This window comes from Ochlerotatus camptorhynchus, unplaced genomic scaffold, assembly GCF_037179485.1.
Source record: "Ochlerotatus camptorhynchus isolate MF236.1 unplaced genomic scaffold, CSIRO-AGI_Acam_v1.1 ptg000002l, whole genome shotgun sequence".
Lineage (NCBI taxonomy): Eukaryota > Metazoa > Arthropoda > Insecta > Diptera > Culicidae > Ochlerotatus > Ochlerotatus camptorhynchus.
In genome coordinates, this window is record NW_027040494.1 from 2,821,468 (window position 1) to 2,845,035 (window position 23,568).

Sequence of the window (23,568 nt, forward strand, 5' to 3'; positions counted from 1 at the left end):
TTCCAAAAGATGCTTCCGAAAGAAGCTTCCAAAAGAAGCTTTCAAAAATGGGTCCAAAAGAAGGTTCCAAAAGAAGTTCAAAAGAAGCTTCCAAAAGAAACATCCATAAAAACCTTTACAAAGAAGCTTCCAGAAGAAGCTCCAAGAAAAAGCTTCCAAAAGATGCTTTCAGAAGAAGCTTCCAAAAGAAGTTTTCAAGACAAAGCTTCCAACAGAAGCTTCCAAAAGAAGCCTCCAAAAAATGCTCCCAAAAGAAGCATCCAAGAGATGCTTCGGAAAGAAGCTTCCAAAAGAAGCTTTGGAAGAAGCTTCCAAAAGAAGATTCCAAAAGAAGTTTTCAAAAGGAGCTTTCAATAGAAGCTTCAAAAAGAAGCATCCAAAAGAAGCTTTCAAAATGAGCTTTCAAAAGAAGCTTCCAAAAGAAGCATCCAAAATGAGCTTCCAAAAGAAGCTTCCGAAAGAAGTATTCAAAAGGAGCTTCCAATGGTTGGCAATCGATGTCCGTCGGTGATTGGCACTAGATTGCGGAACAGAGACCGACGTTAAATAAAGGAAAACAAAAGTTTTCAAAACAATGCTTCCAACAGAAGCTTCTAAAAGAAGCCTACAATGGATACTCCCAAAAGAAGCTTCCAAGAGATGCTTTCAAAAGAAGCTTCGAAAAGAAGCTTCCAAAAGAAGCTTCGAAAAGAAGCTTCCAAAAGAAGCCTCCAAAAGAAGTTTTCAAAAGGAGCTTCCAATAGAAACTTTCAAAAGAAGCTTCCAAAAGAAGCTTCCATAAGAAGCATCCAAAAGAAGCATAAAAAAAAAACTGTCTAAAGAAAATTTCAAAAGAAGATGCTTCCAAAAGAAGCTTCCAAAATAAGCATAAAAAGAAGTTTCCAAAAGAAGCTTCCAACAGAAACTTTCAAAATAAACATCCAAAAGACGCTTCCAAATGAAACTTCCATAAGAAGCATCCAGAAAAAAGGTTTCAAAAGATTCTTCCAGAAGAAGCTTTCAAGAGATGCTTCCAAAAGATGCTTCCAAAATAAGTATCCAAAAGAAGCCTCCAAAATAAGCATCCAAAAGAAGCTTCCAAAAGCTGCTTACAATATAAACTTCCAAAAGAAGCTTCAAATAGAAGCTTCCAAAAGAAGATTCCAAAATAAGCTTCTTAAAGCAGCTTCCAAAAGAATCTTCTAAAAGAAGCTTCCAAACGAGGCTTTCAAATCATGCTTAAAACATTTCTTGCAACAGAAGCTTCCAAAAGAAGCTTCTTAAAAAAAGCTTCCAAAAAAAGCTTCCCAAACAGCTTCCGAAAGAATCTCCCAAAATATGCTTCCTTAAAAAGCATCCAAAAGATGCTTTTAAAGAAGCTTCCAAAAGAAAGCGACGGAGTAGCCTAAGGCTGAAAATCTTTTTAATATACAAAAAAAAAAGCTTCAAAGGGAAGCTTCCAAGAGAAGTTTCCAAAAGATGCTTCCAAAAGATAAAGACGAACCAGCCTAAGGCTGAAAGTCTCTTTAATAAATAAACAAACAAAAAAGTTTCAAACAGAAGCTTCCAAAAAAAAAGCTTCCTAAATTGGCTCTTAAAAGATGCTTCGAAAAGAAGCATCCAAAAGAAGCATCAAAAAGAAGCATCCAAAAGAAGCTTCCACAAGAAACTTCATAAAGAAACTTCCAAAAGAAGCTTTCAGGAGATGCTTCCAAAATAAGCATCCAAAAGAAGTTTCCAAAAGAAGCTTCTAAAAGAAGCTTCCAACAGAAATTTCCTAAAGAAACTTCCAAAATACGCTTCCAAATGAAGCTTCCAAAAGAAGCATCCAAAAGAAGCTTCCAAAAGCAGCTTACAATAGAAACTTCCAAAAGAAACTTACAATAGAAGCTTCATAACGAAGATTCCAAAATAAGATTCTTAAAGCAGCTTCCAAACGAGGCTTCCAAAACATGCTTAAAAAGCTTCCAAAAGAAGCTTCTTAAAAAAAAGCTTCCCAAACAGAATTCCTCAAAATATGCTTCTTAAAAAGCATTTAAAAGCTACTTCTAAAGAAGCTTCCAAAAGTAAGCGACGGATTAGCCTAAGGCTAAAAATCTCTTTAATAAACAAAACAAAAAAAAAGCTTCAAAAGGAAGCTTCCAAGAGAAGATTCCAAAAGATGCTCCAGAAAGAAGCTTTCAAAAGATATAAACGAACCAGCCTAAGGCTGAAAGTCTCTTTAATAAATAAACAAACAAAAAAGTTTCAAACAGAAGCTTCAAAAAAAAAAAAACCTTCCCAAAGCGGCTCCCAAAAGATGCTTCGAAACGAAGCTTCCAAAAATTAGAGACGAACCAGCCTAAGGCTGAAAGTTGCTTTGATAATGAAACCGAAAGAGCTTCCAAAGCTTTAAAAAAAAAAACATCCAAAAGGTATTTCCAAAAGAGCTTCCAAAAAGATGCTTTCTAAAGGCTTCCAAAAGATGCTTCCGAAAAAAGCTTCCAAAAGATAGAGACGATACAACCTAAGGCTGAAAGTCTCTTCAATAAAAAACATAAATAAAAGCTTTCACAAAATGCTTCCAAAAGAAACTTTTGAAAGATGCTTTTAACAGAAGCTTCCATAAGATGGTTTCAAAAGAAGCTCCTAAAAGATGCTTACAAAAGAAGCTCTCAAAAAAGCTTTCGATCAAAGCTTAGAAAAACGAAGAAGCTTCACAAAGGAACTGTTTTAGAAGCTTGCCCGTTGTTCCGCTACTATATCTACAGAAAACACGGACAAGAAAGTAAATCTTAGTAGCTAAGCAGTAAAGGAACAATTTCCCAATGTTTATGGATAAAAGATTAAAAAAAATAGTGTCCAAAATATGAAAAAATATATGTCGAATTTATGGATTATACTAATATTTTTTTAAAGCGCATACTTGAATTTCTATGGTTCAATTGCGTTAGTTTTAAGGATCATTGTTGATCGTTTTATAGATCAATTACAATGTGTTTATAATTCATTCATGCAATTTCAATGCTCATTCTTTAGAAATTTTGCAAACAATTTTACAATTGTGTTGCAAATTTTTTCTTAAAATATGGATCTCTGGATGGATATCTTTTATGGAGCATTTCAACTTTATCATTTGGGTGTTTTTAAGGAACTTTTACAATTACTTACGGATCGTTGTTTAAATTCTACAGGTGTATACTTAGGGCTGCCCCTGGCTGTTCTTTAGACTCTGGACGAGCCGAGAACGTTCATCTTGGGAAGGTTCAGAGACACCTGTCTGAGGTCAGATCAGAAGATCCTTAGGGATCTAGCACTCTAAGAAAAGCTTTGTGTAGTTAGGTACACACTTAGAAATTATTACCGACTTCGGTAAGTTCTTTCCAAATTTGCTACAATACAAATGTACTACAATAGATCAAATTACTGGTCGCAGTGGTTTTATGTCCCGAACAGAGGAAAAAAAAAAAAAAAGTTCTTACCAAACTTTCAACAGCTGAACGTTCGGTAAAACTATGACTCTTATTAGAAAAGCAGTTTCACTAAATTTTAATTTTAAAACACTCTCAGCCCTGTTAACATATTGCGTGCTCTCAACTTAGTGTTCTAAATGCACTTCCACAGTTATTAATTGAGAGCTTTCGATGCCAATTACCAATGCATGAATGTGTATATTGTGTGGCAAGCACAATGATACTCTATGCCCAGGGAAGTCGAGAAAATTTCCAGCCCGAAAGATTCCCTCGACCGGACCGGGAATCGAACCCACCGCCTCCGGCTTGGTAATACCGTGCCTTTACTGACTAGGCTATGAGGCCCCGAAACAAAAACTAATGGATAACAATGCGGTAAAAATTACCGAAGTCGGTAATCGTTTCTAAGCGTGTAGGTTATAAAAATTTTCTATACATACATTCTTAATAGCCCCCAAGGAGCAATAAATGTAAGCTAGTTGTCAAACGAATGATGCATATGAAACAATTAAAATGAAGAGTAGGGTGGGTCAGGGTTGTATGGTGTACAACATTCCCTGTTCCCCACTGCTCTTCCGATGGGTATTGAGGTCCCCAACAACACTGTCAAATTTGAACGAATTTGGTTATGATCTGGATTTGCGAGAGAATTTTAAATTTTGTATGGGAAACGAAACGAACCTATTCATTTACTTGTCAAAAATTCAAATAATGCTAAAATTTCACCAAATCACGGGAGTAGATGGAGAATACTATGCAGAACAACTTTTTCCGAGACTGCAAATTGATTAGACTTCGGTAAAAAAAAGGTATTATTATATTTATTTCGACCTGTTCTTCCGCGCATACCTACAACAGGACATATGAGCTTGTAGGCACGTGTCAAACACTTGGTCAAAAGTGAAAGATTAGTAAGTTTTTGTAGATCAAATCGATTGCAGTCTTCGACAAAGTTTTTCTGTATAGTATTCTTATCAAAGTCTAGATAATATTTGGTAAAATTTGAGTAATTTTTAATTTTTGGAAGCTAATTAATAGGATTGTTCCGTATCCCATACAACATTCACTATTCTCCAGAAAATCTAGAGTATAACCAAATTTGTTTAAATTTGTCACAGTTGTTGGGAACCTCAATATGCATTGAAAGAGCAGTGGGAAACGAGGGATTGAAAAGTTGACTCACTCTAATGAAGAGCCCTTCAGGCTAAATCACTTCAAATGGTACACATTAATCAATAGAAATGTACACCATTTTACTACTGCTAAAATATTCTAATGATTTAAGTAAATCCTCACTGGTAAATTAAATCCATTGACTGGGACCATTTCTCGACAGAGATACTGAACGATCCTGATCTTCATCAGATTTCCGCTTTGCCGTAAATCCACCTTCGCTCCCATGCCGTCACAACCCAAGTCAAGCATATATGCTCTGCCTATATCCAATATCCTACATAGATCCATACTTACATGATTTTTTCGACTCACTGATGGGGTATTTGTTGAGGCTGGCAATCGTAGCGTAGGAGCCACTGTTCGCACTGGGTGGTCGCCCCAGGGGATCCAGACGGATGAAAACATTCTGATGGCTGCCATAAGCAGCAGTGGTAAAGCTGGTGCTGTTTGTTTTCCAAAGCGTTGGGCGTGGAGCGTCGATGCAGGGAGAAAAACAGAACAAAAGGAAAAGCAGTTTATTTTAAAGTGTTAAATCTGTTGGCTTTACAGTAGTACTGTTGTTGTGAATAACTTTATTAAGAACTTTTCGGTCGGCAGTGCCATATTGTGGGATGTCAGAGCTCGGAATGACAGTCGCCTGTGGATACGGATAAAAGTGATTATCTGATAGTTGGAATGTTGTGTTAGGTCTCTGTTTCGAAGTTGAACCCAAAAGCATTAGAAAATTAATGCGCATGCAAATAGAATCCATAAGTATGATGGTGAGACTTGATGGTGCCAGTGGGGCTAGAAGTAGGGACACTTTGTTGTTGGCTGCCTGGCAACATATGCTCGAACAAGTTTGTGATTTTAGATCAGATTGGCAATGTACTGTGGAGCCAAATGACTCAATTTTACAAGGCAAGGAGAAGGCTTAAAACTAGAGAATGGTGCAAATCATGCAAAAGTGATTGCAAATTGAATTAGCAATATCTTGAATTACTATGAAATTGAATATCGATTCTGATCATCAAAACTACTAACATAATTGATTTTTACTCTAACAAAGACCAAGATCCATCGTCCTAAAATTTAATTTCAGATAGTCCTGCAAAAACTTGTCAAGCTTCTTCTGAATAATCATGACCTGTACAGGGGGATCAAGCTTCCATCAATTACACGGTCAATGAAGAAAATGGATTTCTTCGAAACGCACGGAACCGCAAAATCAAATCACACTTGTTTTCTATTTTTCATCCATCCATCCATCCATCAGACAATCACTTTCAATTGTTCCGTTTGGCTTCCACTCGGTAACGATAACAATCTACCGACACCGGGAGAGAGAGGGAAAGGGAGATAGCCTCCCGACATGGGGTGATAAATTGTTGCATCTACCCGAGTCCCCCTGGTGGCACACCGTGTAAACATGTACGTAAAGTACCAGACCGTAGGAAACAGCTCAAGACAGCTAAGAAACAAGGCACAACAATGTTCCGGAGAATCATTACTCACTGTAGCGAGTCCTGGCGTATCTGCTTGCGGGCCCTCACGTACATCGCGCTGGCAATGAGCCCCACTACCAGGACCAATCCGAGGGCACAGGCCGCGGCACCGAGGAGGGCAGGTCCCTGTGGGGGTGCGATTTCCGCTGCCGGGAGCCGGTGTCGTGGCGGGAAGATGCCTAAATTAAAAGAAAGTATGTACATACAATGATCAGCATCAGCATCAGCAACAACAACAACAACAGCCGGATAAAGTTTCGGTGCGGGTGGAGCAGAGAGTGAAAATTAATGTTCAATTAGGAAACATCGCTGGGAGTCGAGCGTAACGCTGGAGCAAAGTTTAATTTGGTGGGTGAAACGTTGTCAGCGGGGGAGGTAATTCGAATTTTTTGAAGAGTGGTTCTTCTTTCCCGTTTTATTAACCACACGAACGCAAATTAATAAAACAAGAAACTGGAGAAAGCACTCGGCAATCCATCACGCGGTTGTCGGCGAATTTTTCCGTAAATTAAATAACGAGAAGCATTAACTGTTGCTCTTTGGGTGTCGTTTTCGGTTTGAGCCGATATCGTTCATCTCCGAAAGGCGGACTCATCGGCGTCGGCGTTCGCTTCGATAAACATTGTTGCGAGTTTCATCCGATCCGATGGAAAGAGGACTCGAGTGGCAAACAAAATTAATCGAATTCCAACTTGCTGATCTGCCAAACAATTTCCAGATGAATTCAATGGCGGCGTTGCAGAGGATATACATTTTCAGTGGAAGCGAAACGGTATGAAACCAACATGGTTTTAACAATGATGAGAATTGTATGAGCTAGTGGCATTTAATTAAAATCGTTTTCTGAAACTTTTTTGTTTTGTTTTACTAAGATTCCAAGATCATTTATTACAATTAATTGTAATAAAATATCACCGAATGTGCTTAAATTTTCAACAGCTGAGCATTTAGTAAAACATGATCCCTCCTTTTAAATTGAAAACTGCAAGGTAAAGTTCCCACTGATTTGGTGGCGCACTGGACAAATTTCTGAAAGGCATGGAAAAAGATACTTTAGGGGACCTTTCGGTTCACGCCAAAGCGGGAATAAGACCATACACGCATACATTTCGACGGTTGATTTCGTTGTTGAACCTCCGATTGGGTGATCGGTTACAGTTTGAGGGTTCTGACATCGGGTGGCTATGATGATCGTTATAGTTGCCATTCCAAGCCATCCTGGCCGACAACTACTACAATCACTACTGAACACCTGGATCCCTCTCTTCTTGAAGAAAGAGAAAGAACTACTGTGTCAGCCCTTGCTCAAGTGATCGAGACCAGTCCAGTCTTTGGTCTACGATATTCTTTGAACGATCTTCTCCGATTATAAGCTCTCATCCGAAGATACGTCCACAACTGCAAGAACCGTGAAGATCGTAGAGTAGGCTTGCGTCAGCTGCTAGCTCTTGCCCAACAGGAAAGTTTCCCCGAAGATCTCGCCGAGAATGGTGAAGTCAAGCCTACATCGAGAATTAACCAACTCACTCCACGCTTAGTAAGCGGATTAATCCAGGTTGGCGGCCGGCTCGCGAATCCTAGTATTTCGGCTGACTGAAAACATCCAATTATCATTGACAATCAACACCCGCTATCAAGTCTCATCGCTGTCGATTATCACCTGAATCATCTCCAAGCTGGACAACAATTACTGATCGCCAGCATGCGGGAAAGATACTGGCCAATTTCTGCTCGGAACCTGGCACGCATGGTCATTCATCGCTGCGTAAAGTGCTTCCGTGCTCGACGGATGCATCACGAACAACTCATGGCGGACTTTCCAAACGAGCGAGTAACTCCCTTACTTACCTTACCAATCAGGCGAAGGCCTTGTTGTCCTCTGCTGTACGAAGAAGTCGTCTCCACTCTACTCGATCCATGGCCACAGTTCGCCAGCCTCGTAGTCTGCGAAGGGTCCGCAGGTCACCTTCTACTTGGTCGATCCACCTTGCCCGCTGCGCACCTCTTCTTCTTGTTCCTGTTGGGTCGCTTTCTAGAACCACAGAACCGCTTTCACTGGGTCGTCGTGCGGCATTCTTACGACGTGCAAAGCCCACCGTAGTCGCCCAATTTTTGCAATGTGGACGATGGATGGTTCTTCCAGCAGCTGGTGCAATTCGTGGTTCATTCGCCTCCTCCACGTTCCGTCATCCATCTGCACTCCACCGTAGATGGTACGCAATACCTTCCAATCGAAAACACCAAGGGCGCGTTGGTCCTCCACGAGCATAGTCTCGTGGCCGTAAAGGACCACCGGTCTAATCAGCGTCTTGTAGACAGTCAACTTCGTGCGGCGGCGAATTTTATTCGACCGGAGCGTCCTCCAGAGTCCAAAGTAGGCACGATTCCCTGCCATAATGCGTCTTTGAATTTCTCTGCTGGTATCATTTTCGGCGGTCACCAGTGATCCCAAATACACGAACTCATCGACCACCTCGATTTCGTCACCGTCGATCTGAACTCGGGGTGGAAGGCTAACATTGTTTTCCCAAGAACCTCTTCCTTTCATGTATTTTGTCTTTGATGCGTTGATGGCAAGTCCAATCCGTCTAGCTTCAGCCTTCAGTCTGATGTACGTTTCCGCCATCATCTCAAAGTTCCGTGCAGTTCCGTTCGAGATTCAAAGGGACTCGAGAGTGTCCCCGATACTCGAACAACGCACATCACTCGATCCATCGTCGCCTTGACCAATCGCGTCAGTTTATCCGGAAGTCCGTACTAGTGCATAATCTGCCATAGCTGATCTCGATCGATTGTGTCGTATGCGGATTTGAAATCGATGAACAAATGATGTGTGGGCACGTTGTATTCGCGGCATTTCTGCAGAACCTGCCGAATCGCGAGAATTTGGTCCGTGGTAGCGCGGGCACCCATGAATCCCGCCTGGTATTGCCCCACGAACTCTCTTGCATATGGTGACAGACGGCGGCATAGAATTTGGGAGAGTACCTTGTAGGCGGCGCTCAGCAGTGTGATCGCGCGGTAGTTGCAGCAATCAAACTTGTCGCCCTTTTTGTAGATTGGGCATACGACACCTTCCATCCACTCATCCGGTAATATCTCCTCCTCCCAAATCTTGTCAATTACCCAGTGCAGCGCTCTAGCCAGTGCTTCACCACCGTATTTTAATAGCTCACTTGGTAGTTGATCTACACCAGTTGCTTTGTTGTTCTTCAGCCGACCGATCTCCTCCTCAACTTCTTGAAGATCAGGGGCCGGTAGCCTGTCGTCTTCTGCGCGTGCTCCAAGGTCTGTTGCCGTGCCACCTTCGTTTTTTGCTGCTTCACCGTTGAGGTGCTCATAGTACTGCTTCCACCTCTCAATCACCTCACACTCTTTCGTGAGAAGGTTACCGTCCAAGTCCTTGCACATATCGGCTTGCGGCACGTAGCCTTTGCGCGTACTATTTAGCTTCCGTGTGTCGTTTACGCAGTACAGATTTTCCATCGCCTCGGGATCTCGGTCTTCCTGCTGACGCTTCTTCCTTCGGAAAACCGAGTTTTGTCTGTTCCGCGCTTGTCTGTATCGCTCCACATTCAATCTCGTGCGGTGTTGCAGCATTCTCGCCCGTGCTGCATTCTTCTCCTCTACTAACAGTTTGAATTCGCCGTCCAACCAGTCATTTCTTCGGTCCGGGATTGCAGTACCTAGTGCCGCTGCAGCAGTACTACCTATGGCTGAACGGATGTCCCTCCAGCCATCTTCAAGAGAAGCTGCGCCTAGCTGCTCTTCCGTGGGTAGTGCAACTTCCAGCTGCTGTGCGTAGTCCTGGGCAACTCCGGCGTCCCGTAGTTGCTCAATGTTGGGTCGCGGCGTTCGACTTCGACGTGTGTTATGCACCGTCGAGAGTTTTGAGCGCATGCATACTGCAATTAGGTAGTGGTCCGAATCTATGTTCGCACTGCGGTACGTGCGGACGTTGATAATGCCGGAGAAGAATTTCCCGTCGATTAGAACGTGATCAATTTGGTTTTCTGTGTGTTGGTCAGGTGATCTCCAGGTGGCTTTGTGGATATCCTTGCGGGGGAAAAAGGTACTTCGAACTACCATACCCCGGGAGGCTGCAAAGTTCACGCATCGTTGGCCGTTGTCGTTCGATACGGCATGCAGGCTGTTTGGCCCGATTGCCGGTCTATACATTGCCTCCCGTCCTACCTGAGCGTTCATATCGCCGATGACGATTTTGACGTCCCGTTGCGAATAGCTGTCGTACACCTGCTCCAGCTGCGCATAGAATGCTTCTTCCTCGTCGTCGGGTCTCCCTTCGTGTGCGCAGTGCACGTTGATGATGCTGTAGTTGAAGAAACGGCCCTTAACGGCTGCCAACCAATCACGCGTTGGCGCATCTTACCCAGCACTACAAAGCCGGTTCCCAACTCGTTGGTGGTGCAACAGCTCTGGTAGAAAGTAGCCGCTCGATGCCCGCTTTTCGATACCTTTTGTCCCGTCCAGCAAAATTCCTGCAGTGCTACGAATTCGAAGTTGCGTGGTTGAAGTTCGTCATACATAGATTAACCTATCGCAACCCGGGAAGCCGAGCGATTTGCAGTTCCATGTTCCGAGTTTCCAATCGTAGTACTTATTTCGTCGCGTAGGTCTGTGCCGATTGTTCCGATCCGTATTTTTTTTCCAGGGCGGCTTGTTGGGCCTGCCCCTGTCTCGCCGGTTGATCATCATGCACAGCTCTGTTTAGAGTCCCACGCTGGCACTAGGACGGTGATCAGCCGCTCCTAACATGGAGAACAGACGCCGTTTTGAGCCGCACCTCCATGGTGAACATACGCTCGGGTTTGGTGAAGCATTTCATCTATCACCGTACTATGGTTACCACGCCAGTGTTCGCGTCGCACCTCTTCACTTTGCTATTGCCGGACTGGCAACATTGCCCAGGCTACGCCACCCAGCTGTGTCCATGCTTCAGCTGGTAGTCTTTTGTTATCATATGACTCGAGGAGGCGTGAACTTGTGAGGACCAGGGCTAGGATTTCCGGTCCTTCCAGGTTGTCAACTCACCATTTTGTACCCCAGCGAGTAACTCCCGCTCCTCCGTTAATGAGGGTAGGACTGGATTGCTGTGGTCCGTTCAATATACAGTACCCGTATAGAAAGGGAGCACCCATCAAGTGCTTCGTCGCCGTTTTCGTGTGCCATGTAGGGGAGGCTGTCCACCTGGAGATCGTGGGAGACCTCACCAGTCAAGCCTTCATCGCTGCATTGAAAAGATTTGTCGCTCGCCGCGGTTGCCCAGAAATCATCATGTGTGATAACGCTACCAATTTCATCGGGGCATGGCGCGAATGGGATCAACTACGGAATGTTCAACAACCAAAAATTTGCGAAGAGAGTTGCAGAAGAGACGGCGATGGACAACATCAATTTCAAATTCATCTCGGCAAAGTCACCAAATTTCGGAGGCCTTTGGGAGGCCGCCGTAACATCGATGAAGGGACACCTGAAACGTACTGTAGGAAACACAATTATCTCATCGGATGAAATGGCAACTCTGGTGGTACAAATTGAGGCCTGTTTCAACTCGAGGCCGATTACACCACTCTCGAATGACCTGAACGACATGGAAATCCTGACTCCTGGTCACTTCTCGAATATGGGGAAATTAAAAAAAATAGTACACAGACTAAAACCACAATCAGTTTTTGTCATATTCGAGAAGTATTCCTCGGAAAATATTCGGAAAATTTACTCATTATATGAGTGACCTACGTTTTCGAGAATTTGAGTAACTTGAACTCAAATATGAGTAACTTTTACTCAATTTGGAGTCGTTCTCATTGGCCGTGCATGCGGAATTTGTTTAGAAAAGTATAGGGGATTTTTGTTTAATTGCCGAACATGTTTGGGCCGAAGGGTCTTCGATTTCTATTAAACTTCGCCCATAGGTAGAGTTCATGGATATGTTAACATAAGTAAATTACAAATCGTGAATAAGGCTGAAATTACCAATAAATAGATTCACTTACCCGGTAGCCATAAAATGGCAGGATTAACCTGGATTAACCTGAAAAGTGGTCGATTTGCTACCAAAGGGCCATACATATCACTTCAGATATTATCAGTCTGTCAAAGAGATTCTTGTTTTGTTTCGGATAATATTCTTTTGAACAAAAAATGAACGAAAATAAACAGTAAAAATAATTATCTCTTATTTTCTGGGTTTGCTTCTATACATAAAAAAAAACAATGAAAATTCATCATTGCCATCATTCACAGCATTCCTCACATCTATATTCAATATAGCATGATCGATGTGCAGAGCAAATGGTGTTTCCGCAAGTGTTACATTTTACTCGACATTTTGATGAGTTTTCCTTTCCTTATAGAATAAGTAATCTGACTTGACGGTTCTTCGTCTTAAGTTTTCTCCTTCACAATTGATGCAAACATAATACAAGCTGTGACGCTTAAAAACACCTGAAAATTGCAAAAATTACACTTTCTTAAATGGTTTGACCGAGTGCAACTCTTACAACTTGTTGTTTGCGGAAGATTTTGATTTGCTTTGATTGATTGCCCTTTTGTAGGAATAATTCAAAGTCTCTTTGTAAGTTAGTATGCGCTACTCCTTTCTTCGATTTTTGCTGTCGCGATGTATCCAGATATCCTGAGCATCGTTTTCTGGCCACCCTGAAGCAGCATCGATAGGGTGATGGCATAATTCATCTATACTCAAGATTGTATGCAATTTAGAAAAAAATCACAGACCTCTGGGACTAGTTTGGGAAATAAACAATTTCCCAGTGAATCCGGATATCCAGATGGGCGTTTTATGGCCACCGGGGGATTGAATCAATATATAGCTGAGATATCGCGTCTCAACTGAAGGTTATTCATATTTTCTAAAAAATCTTAAATCTCTAGGTTTACCTCAAAAAATTGACCATGATTCCAGGGATTTCGGATATCCAGAAGACCGTTTTCTGGTCACTCGGAAGCAGCATAGATATGGTGATGGCATATTTCCTCTGAGCTCATGATTGTATGCAATTTAAGAAAAGAATCGTGGAACTCTAGGACCATTTTCAGGAATTTGTTAATCCAGATATCCAAAAGGGCACTTTATGGCCATCCGGCAGCAGAATCGGATTAGTGATGGCATATTTCCTCTATGCTCATGCTTGTATGCAATTTAGTCTCTGGGTCTACTTTTAAGAATTGACTTTTTTCCTGGTGATTCCGGATATCCAGAGGACCGTATTCCGGCCACCTAGTAGCAGAATCGATATGATGATAACAAATTTCTTCTATGCTCATAATTTAAAGCAAATCTAGAAAAAACACGAATCTATATGTCTACTTTGAAGAATTAACTATTTTCTCGGTGACTCCGGATATCCACAGGACCGTTTTCTGGCTACTTGGTTGCAGAATCGATATGGTGAAGGTTTATTTCCTCTATGCTCATGATTGTTAGCAAATTAGAAAAAAAAAATCGCGCAGCTCTAGCTCTACTTTTAAGAACTGACCATTTTCCCGGTGAATCCGGATATCCAGAAAGCAATTTAATGGCCACCAGGGGACCAAATCAACATGTCACTGAGATATATCTTCTTAACTAAGGGTTCTTCACATTTTCAAAAAAGCACGGATCTCTAGGTCTACTTTTTGGAATTGACTAATTTCCCGGTGATTCCGGATATCCAGAGGACCGTTTTCTGGCCACTTGGTTGCAAAATAGATATGGCGATGGTATATTTCCTCTATGCTCATGATTATATGCAATTAAGAAAAAAATCACTGATCTCTAGGTCTACTTTCAGGAATTGACCATTTTCCTAGTGAATCCGAATTTCCACAGAGTCACCTTTCACGGGTTTTATCGTTCCGATTGGCCATCCACAACTCCAATCGGTTCTTTGACTGTTCCGTTTGAAAGTAGATAGTCATACCTTTCAAGTAGTGGCTGTGGTAACCAAATTGCCGAGAACCAGTCATGTCAACATGAATCGACACGCATTTTGCTCGGGACTTTTCCGGGATTTTCCGTTCCGACTGGCCAACGACAGGTCCAATTGGGTTTCTGAGAACCAGCCATGTCAAAATGCATCGACACGCATTTTGCAGCCTTGGGGTTTTGTCAGTTAAAATCGGACGCAAGTGTATTCACCTTGTTTATTCTGCAGGAAGCCAAATTTTCGTAGGTTATTAATTACTAAAAAAATTAAATTAATCACTTCCTAGACCTTTAACACTAAATAAAATGTTATACTTCAACAGGACTACACATGGAGAAGGTAGCGTACTACAACGTTCAAGCATATTGCTGTAATTCAAACAAAATTATTCTGCTGGGAATCTAATTGGGGGCAAAATAAGCAATATTCAGAACAATATGTTTGAGTTACATTCGAAAGGCATGCAACGTGTAACAGATAAAATAAAACTGTGTACATCTTGTCGGCCTGCCATCCATTTGTTACAATTTGTTAACCCTAACCTCGAGATAGCCGCGAGTAATCGGCCCCCGATTTACTAACGTTAGTTTTAAGTAATTTTGTTATCTAAACAATGAATATCGGCTCCACAAAGCTACAGCAAATGAGCCTGGAAAAATAAACGCATTATTAAAAAACCATTCTTGTTTGATCCAAGATTCGATTCAAAGCCCCAAGTAACTATTCACCCTTTTGTAGTTTACTACAATAAAGGTTGCTCTTTAAAAGTTTTAAATTCTATTGTAATAGCAGATATGAGAAAAAAAACATTACTCAATATCGGTTTACACGTTTCAATATAAATAACTTTCAAAATTAGAAGATAAATTTCCTGATCTTCAAAAAAATATTTATCTGTCTGATGGTTGCCGAGAGTAGACGATAATTTCCACAGATTTTCTTTAAAGGTGAAAATCTTTTATGAATAGTTGATAAAATTTCAAGAATTTTTTTTCAATTGACTTTGACTGTGCGATGCTTGGTTCAAAAGTAATTATTTTTTTAAAGTTTGTGGTGTCCGAGAAAATCGGAAAATTTAGCTATGGTTTTCCGAAAAAAAAATGCAACCCTATTTTTTCAAAATTTACTTTTGTTAATATATCTATGAACTCTACCTATTGGCGAAGTTTCATAGAAATCGAAGACCCTTCGGCCCAATTTGTCCGGTAATTAAAATAATCCCCGTGTGTCAAGTGCTTGTTAAAATTGCAGGGGGTGGAGTCGTATGGCAAAGTGTTACAACCCTTTTATTAAGTATAAAAAAGTACGTTATGTAGGAGTGTATAGTATTTAAAAGTAATCTGTTGCATTACGTAACATTGTAATGGGCCCTAGAAATCCTTTCATTTATTGAGCATTACACGTTATTAATATGTTGATAGCGATAAGGGTTGATGCATATATTATGTCACGCTCTATGGGGGGAGAGGGGGTATAAAATTTTGTGACAAGTAATGCATTAGGTATGCTTGATTTAGCGTGACATAATTAATGCATGGGCCCTAAATGATATGCTTGTATTACTCTGATACATATTTGAATGTCATATAACTTTTTGTTTATGTATTTGAAGATGATGTATTTCGGATATACGTAGAATCTTGCACAACTTGGACCTGTGAGAGGTCAAATATCAACGTGTTGTTAATAATAGTCACTTATTTACCTTTATTTAAATCCGATCCGAATAATTCATTCCTGTGTGCTAGATCGAGAAAGTGTAAACAAACGTCAAAAAACTAAATGACAATCGCTGCATAACACACAAGTTCTAATTTCAACGCGTTCAAGATCCATTTTACTGAAAAGGTGCTGCGGATTTTTCATCGGCGTGACATACATTTATTCGGCGGCGTGAAAGATTTTACTGCGGCGGCAAGCCGGCTCAATTTCATCGGCGGCGGCGGCGTATGAAAATCGTCGTCGGCGGCGGCGTGGCGTTGCGTCGCACAGGTCTAGTGGAGATTACCCGGGAAAGGACGGCAACATCCACGTCGTTAAGGTTCGCACGAAGGACGGAGAGTTCCTACGGGCGATATCCAAAATTTGTATCCTGTCAATACGGGACAATGAAGCAACTACAACATCAGTTCACGGGGAGTATTAGTTCCTTCTTCATCGAGCGCTTTAGAGCGCTTTCGAGCGCTGCAGAAGCCTGAGGATCTCCACGTACCAGTTAAGCCTTCGTTTTTCAATGAACGGTCAAAAAGGTTAGAGAATGTTTTGTCGCCCATAGTCCAGTTCCTCCGTCGCGGCTGGAGCCGCACGTCCGAAGTTCTAATGTCCGCGGTGTTCCTCTGCCCTTCATCTACCAGTCATCATTAACTGTCGTGCAAGTATCAGCCTCGAAGTCATACCGAAGTGTCAACAACAACCAAATTCCACTTGGACAGCCCTGAAACATCCGGTCTGAAGGCAATTCTTCATCATCTGATGGTTACTCGACGGGGTCATCGGAAGCGCAATTGCGTTAGCGGAGGCGGACGGCCTCCGCGGACCGGGGAAGTCGTTCGATCTTTATAATTGATTGACAAAAAATCGCCTCACATCTTATTTAGAGAATTCCAGTCGAAGATAGCCTCATCCGAGGTTGAAGGGTCAACTAGCGAATTGAGTCGGAATCCATGGACGATCCCCAACCATCCATCGACCACATAGGCCGTGTGAGCGATGACGAGACAGACGAACGAGGCATACATTCCAGCAGCTGCAGTACAGTGATATCTATTGTTCTATTTGTACATACGTTTGTTTTGATTTGCATGTTACTAAAAATTGATTTGCATGTTGTTGGAAAAATCATTTTCAAAAAAAGTTCTATCACAGCTCATTGCAGAGATAAATCCCAAAGGAACTTCTCACAAAAAGTTCGCGAACGAGAGATGATAAAAAGTTCATGAAAGCGTAGAGCGAGAGAAATTTTCATTTCGTATCGCGAAAGATCTTTCGTCTCTCCATATCACATCAATTCACACGTACTCGTGATTCGAACCAACCAAATATCCCCTCAGCTTTGTTCTTTTTTTTCCAGCGAGTAAAGGTAGGCGATGATCATGGGAGAGTGTCTGTTTGTTTTCTTCTCGTTCTCCGATATTTTTCGCATCCTTCACATTAAATACCATTTCCAGAGAACTTTGAGATTTGGGTGTAATTGCTTTTGTAAACAAACACGTCATTCAGCGATTTCTCACGAATCAAAGCACAATCTAGCGAACTATACTATTCCAAATGAATCATTCCTCTACCTGTCTGTGTTGTTAGTTTTTTAGATTGAACTTTAATTCACGAGAAATCGGCGAATTAAGTGTGTGTTTACAAAAGAAATTACGCACTAATCTCAAAGTTTTCCGGATTTATTTATAGTTTTAGTTCTCAATGCAACCAGCTAATAATAGATACTTGTAACCAGTGCTGTAAATTTTCATATCATTCGATTGAAGATGAACCACTACAACCATTCACAGAATTGTGTAAACGAATTCTCACATGACCATAATTTGAAGAGCCCCTTTCTCATTCGAAGCTCATTGTCACTGTCAATTGAGTCACTCAGTATCATTTGATATACGACAGTGGAGTATGGAAGAAATCCAGGAAAATGGTCCCGAACAGACAAGTCGACCCGATGTCGGATCAATGTAAGGCTAATTTAAGGTCGATGTCGACCCAATGTCGTGTTAATGTCGGGTCAATTTTGGGTTTATGTCGGGTCAATGTCGGGTCAACATCAGGTTGGGGTTTGATAGAAGTCAGGTTGGTGTCGGGTTGGCTTAGCTTTTTCGCCGGAATGTCGACCAGAGCTCCGTTTGTGTGTAGGTTACACTCAATCGAATGATATATAGCGTTTCTCAAATGAGAATGATCCATGCCTTCGTCAAATGACTAAGCAACTGATATTTATCACCCATTCGGAGGAGGTCCCCTTTGATAGCGAATAGCTACTTTTCTAATTTTCATCAAAAATGTTCAAATGATTTTGAGAATTTACAGCACTGGTAATAGCACAGTGAAAAAGTTCACCACCACCTATATTCCCAACCATCCCCCTGCATATAATTATTGCATAAGAGCTTACAGGAACGATATTACGAACACTAGTGATGAGAGGAGCCATGCATTAACTTTATTTCGTGAAAATGAGGATACATTAGGCGCTCCTCCTTCCGCAACCCCCTATCCTGAGGAACGGTTTTAATATAAAAATTGCTAGTCACAAAATCTTACACTACCCTCCCCGTTCCTCGTTAATGTCGCGTTGACACTTGTGCTGATTCATTCATTTTTTTGCCAGAAACCAATGCACCAATCAATCAGTTGCACAAAACTGTTCACATCATCCTGATATGCTTTAAACAACAGGCGCCAGTAGACAGCCAGGTACCAGACTTATCAGTCTTTAGAGATTGTATTGATTTACTCGGGATAGCTTTCTGTCTATAATCTTTCCCTTGTGAAATGTGCAGTGCAATTGTCAAGAACGAATGTGGTGTAAAGAGATAGAGAGAAAAAATGATCTGATATTTTTCGTATCCTCACGTTGGTGATTCGAGTTAAAAAAGTTCGCGATATCTCATTCTCTCATCCCAGAAAGTTCGCTCAGGAAATATTGGAGTGTGAAACTAGTGAGGGAAAGTTCCCAAGAGAAAACGTATCGCAAGCGAAAATGATATTTTGGTGAGAATTCCATCACTGCATGTTAGGAGATAGGAGTTATTTGTTTCCTGTTGAGAGCTATCGAAGTATATACATATTGTAAGTTGAAACTAGGCATTTCACGCCGGTTACCGAGGTATAAGTTTTTTGACGTAGGACTGCGTCTGTGATTTCTATATGGAGGTACACTTTGTGAAAATCAAAAATGGAACATGTAACAAAATTATGAAAGATTTTGAACGTTAATAACTCAGCTGCCCCTGGACCAATTTCAATCGTTTTATAGCCAATCGATCAGAAATATTCCTACGGAAATTATGAATTTATCGTTTTTCAAAATGTTACTATTGAAAATTGCACGAATGTGGAACCGTTTCTTATGATAGTTAAAATAATCACCAATTGCCTACCAAAAGCGATTTCCCTAACACAGATTGCAAAGTTAAATTTCATCCGGTCTGACCAAACGTTGTTTATTCATTGAGTGGTGGTGTTCTCCAGTACACAACGAAAGACTCCCCACAAGCAGCTAGCTATCAAGGCTGGCCTCAACCGCTGATCGAATTCAGTTTCAATCAAAGTGTGTGGTGGTGTCCGGTCGTCGGCATCAGCAGCAGCAGCAGTGCTTTCGGCACGTGGCGTTGAACATTTTTCTCCAGTACACAACAAAAGTGAGCTGCAGCCCACATGAGCATCCACAGAAGGAGGAAGACGCTGCCTTAAACTACAGTTTGCATGTGGTAAGGGGTATAAAGAACTACGTAAAATGGGTTACCCGTCAGTCAGTCGCCGAAGCCTACGCCAGCGACTTGAGGCATTGCACTTTCTTCCGGGTAAAATAAAATTCTCTATAGGAAACTAAATCAAATTAATTCTATATAATTTCATTTTTAATTTATTGGAATTTCTCCTGAAATTTTTGAACTTTTGCAGCATAAAGTTCATAGTTTTGACAAAAACGAGCGTGATTGTGGAATTTTCATTGATGAAATGGCTATTGAGGATGTAATTCGCTTTGACCCAATCTCTAAAACAGATTTGGGACACGTAACTTTGGGAGATCCTACTATTGTTGCGAATAATGCGCTGGTGTTTATGTTGGTTGGCGTGTGGAGTCGTTGGAAACAAGTTGTTGGCTACCATCTTACAAGCGACTCAGTTAATGGTGATCTGATGAAATCAGAAACTCTTAGAGTTATCCATGAGGCAAAAAATATTGGGCTCAATGTTCATTTCGTTACAAGTGACTGTGGAGCATGTAACAAAAGGATGTGGGCAGAGTTCGGAATCAAAACTGGAAAGCAAACCATCACCAATAACTACACTCTTCCTCATCCAGCTAATCCATCTCGATTTATTGAGTTTATTCCGGACCCTGTCCACGTTTATAAATCGGTTGTTCGAGGTTGGATCAACAACCGTATTGTTAATTTTGACGATTCCTTTGTCCAACATCATCACTTGGAAACAAATGCCGCAGATATTTCACATTTGACCGAACTGGTTGCTTGGGAATCTCGGATGCAAGTTTACCCTGTTCATACGTTGACGAAAGAGGATGTGGAGTTCTCACTGTACGTATCAAATGTGGATAGAATGGAAGGTGTCAATTCGTCTAAGTATGTGAATAAAGACGTAGCAAATGCCCTAAGATTTATGGCAGATCAAGATAATCGAAAAGATTTTTTGACGACTGCAATGTTCATGGAGCAGGTTGCTCGCTGGTATGCGCTCACGAACTCCCGAGAAAATTCCTCAGATATGCTTGACCCATCAGATTCCCGGAAGTACGAGGAAAACATTCAATGGTTGGAAAACTTTTCGGATTCAGTTTCACTAATGAAGGTTGGTGAAAAAGGAGCTTGGAAACCATGGCAATCATCAGTGATAATAGCAACTAAAGCTGTTATTCGGTTGCAAGCACGCTTGTTCGACAGTCTAGATACTCCAATGGTTTGTTTCTGCCTCATATTTTTTATATATTTGTGTATGTTCTTAATATATTTTTTATCCCTACAGCCTCTTCCAACGTCTCGATTTGTCCAAGACTGTATAGAAAATCTTTTTTCCAAGTGCGAGCAAAACAATCATATCCAAACGATTCCTGTTTCGGGACTCCCTTCGTACGATCACAATTTCAGGATACATGTCTGACGTTGGCGGCTTTTCATACGAGAGTGATGAACGATCTCATCTGATAGAGTACTGCTCGGAAACCTCTAGGATCAACGACGAAACAGCCTTCTGTCTTCCGGTTGGTGAAAAATTCAGAATTGACATTTGTGACGAAAATTTGAACAATACTCAGAAAAACATGATCTATTATGTCGCATGTATGTTGATGAAGCGATTGAAAAAAATAAGCATTTGCTCTAAATGTTACGTACATTGCGTTTGTGAAAAACCATCTAAGACTGGCTTTGCCAAGTTTGCATTGTTCCACAGTTCAAACCGACTAGAAAGCGTTTTCATAAATCACGATTTTGTATGAGTATTTTCTGGCAATCAACAAAATTTTTTCATATTATATTCGGCATGTAAAAGAAGAAAAAGTGGATGTTAAAAAAGCTATGTTCTCCATACTCCTCCAAATTCCAATTAATTTGCCTAACTGCAATGATATTCAAGCAAATTTGATCCATTCATTTATAACATATCGTTTGAAAAACATGCAGAGGGGAAAATGAAGAAGACACGATTCAGTAGCAAATCTATGATGCTGTAAGATTTTCTTGTTAATTTTTTTTGTACTCTATTTGTTTATATTTGTTTTAATAAATTTAAAAAAAAAACAAAAATACGTTTGTTCATCAAAACTATGAATATGTTTCCAAAAATAATAACAACTACGCTTTAGATTACAACACTCCATATCTGTTTCTTCCGTATGAGCTCTTAAAAGAACAGTAACAAATGGTTCGATTTTGACAGTTCAAATTGGTTCGAAATCCATTACGAGTCCGCCAGACCTAGATTGCAACCAAATGGTTCACGATTATGACGACTGGGTTTGGGAAGAACGTTTATTTCGTGAAAACAGTGATAACATTATCACGTTTTATTTGTACATTAAACAAGTCTTGACAATATCACTTTTTCGATAGTTTCGTGTTGAAAATCAACAATCAGAAGCATTGTTATTGAAGCATCGAAATATTTCTGATCGATTGGTGATAACATTATTGAAATTGGTCCAGGGGCAGTTGAGTTATTAATGTTGAAAATCTTTCATAATTTTGTTACATGTTCCATTTTCGGTCTTCAAAAAGTGTACCCCCGTATAGAAATCACAGACGTAGTCCTACGTCAAAACATCGCATGCAATGCCACACTGGGCAAAAATTCACAAAACCGCGACTAAATTGAATATATCGGTTGCCAAACGGTTTCAGTCAACATGTTATACATATTCTCAAAGGAAAAAAAAATTGCTGAATCGATTGGCGGTGGTCTCATTTACCGGAGACTTTTGCGTACCGAGATAGAGAGCCGGGATCAATCCGAATTCCCGGTAAAGTAGGAAATGCCACTATTTATCGACATAATTTTACACTTTACTTACCGTATTTACTGAAAATTGATAGTACTAAGTATATATGGTGTAAAGACACCATATACGCCCTCAGGAAAACTCTACTGGCCTAAAGGAGGATCCGGATCGACCGATAAAGTGGCCACATTATAAAAATGATCCTAGAGCCTTGCGATTTTTTCTATGTTGTTCACAATCAAGAGATCAAAGCGTATTTTATATGGAAACTATATTTTAGGGTAAAGTGGCCATTTTATGGTTCTACGGATAATCTGGATTGACCGATAAAGTGGCCACATTATAAAAATTATCCTAGAGCCTTGCGATTTTTTCTATGTTGTTCAGAATCAAGAGATCAAAGCGTATTTAATATGGAAACTATATTTTTGGGTATAGTGGCCATATTCTAGTTCTCCGGATTGACCGATAAAGTGGCCACATTATAAAAAAATTAAATGTTGTTCAAGGCAGTCTGCAATTCGTCTGGCTTCCAACTTCCCTTCCAGGTGAGTGAGGGCTGGATGTCCTGGTACTAATTTTTTGGCTCCTGAGCGGATGTCCCACTGAACGGAATTCACTTTATCGGTCAATGCAGATTATCCGGGAAATCAGAATATGACCACTATACCCCAAAACATAGTTTCCATATAAAATTCGCTTTGATCTCATGATTCTGAACAAACATAAAAAAAATCGCAAGGTTCTAGGACAACTTTTATAATGTTACCACTTTATCGGTCAATCCATATTATCCGGAGAACCAGAATATGGTCACTATACCCCAAAATATAGTTTCCGTATAAAATTCGCTTTGATCCCATGATTCTGAAGAACATAGAAAAAATCGAAAGGTTCTAGGTCAATTTTTATAATGTGGCCACTTTATCGGTCGTTCCGGATCCTCCTTTAGGCCAGTAGAGTTTACCTGAGGGCGTTTGTGGTGTCTTTACAGCATATATACTTAGTACTATCAATTTCCAGTATTATACGTTAAGTAAAGTGTAAAATTATGTCGATAAATAGTGGCATTTCCTACTTTACCGGGAATTCAGGTTGATCCCGGCCCTCTATCTTGGTACGCAAAAGTCTCCGGTCAATGAGACCACCACCAATCGATTCAGCAGAATTTTTCGTTTGAGAACATGTATAATATGTTGACTGAAACCGTTTGGCAGCCGAGATATTCAATATAGTCGCGGTTTTGTGAATTTTTGCCCACTGTGCAATGGTGTAGATCCATAATTGATCATATAAGTTAGTTCGCAATAAACCTTCCGTACGAGTTCATCGGTTTCTGTACACTA

At 40.8% G+C, this 23,568-nt stretch overlaps 1 protein-coding gene across 1 annotated transcript in view; it reads right to left on the reverse strand.

Annotated features, from left to right (window-relative positions):
- Drl-2 (Derailed 2) overlaps positions 1-23,568 on the reverse strand; it is a 275,456-nt gene that overhangs the window by 112,669 nt on the left and 139,219 nt on the right. Inside the window, exons 4-5 of the mRNA XM_065225169.1 lie at positions 6,102-6,270; positions 4,902-5,050 (exon numbers count right to left, since the gene is read on the reverse strand). Of these exons, the coding sequence (XP_065081241.1) occupies positions 4,902-5,050; positions 6,102-6,270 (318 nt within the window). The remainder of the gene's footprint in view (positions 1-4,901; positions 5,051-6,101; positions 6,271-23,568) is intronic.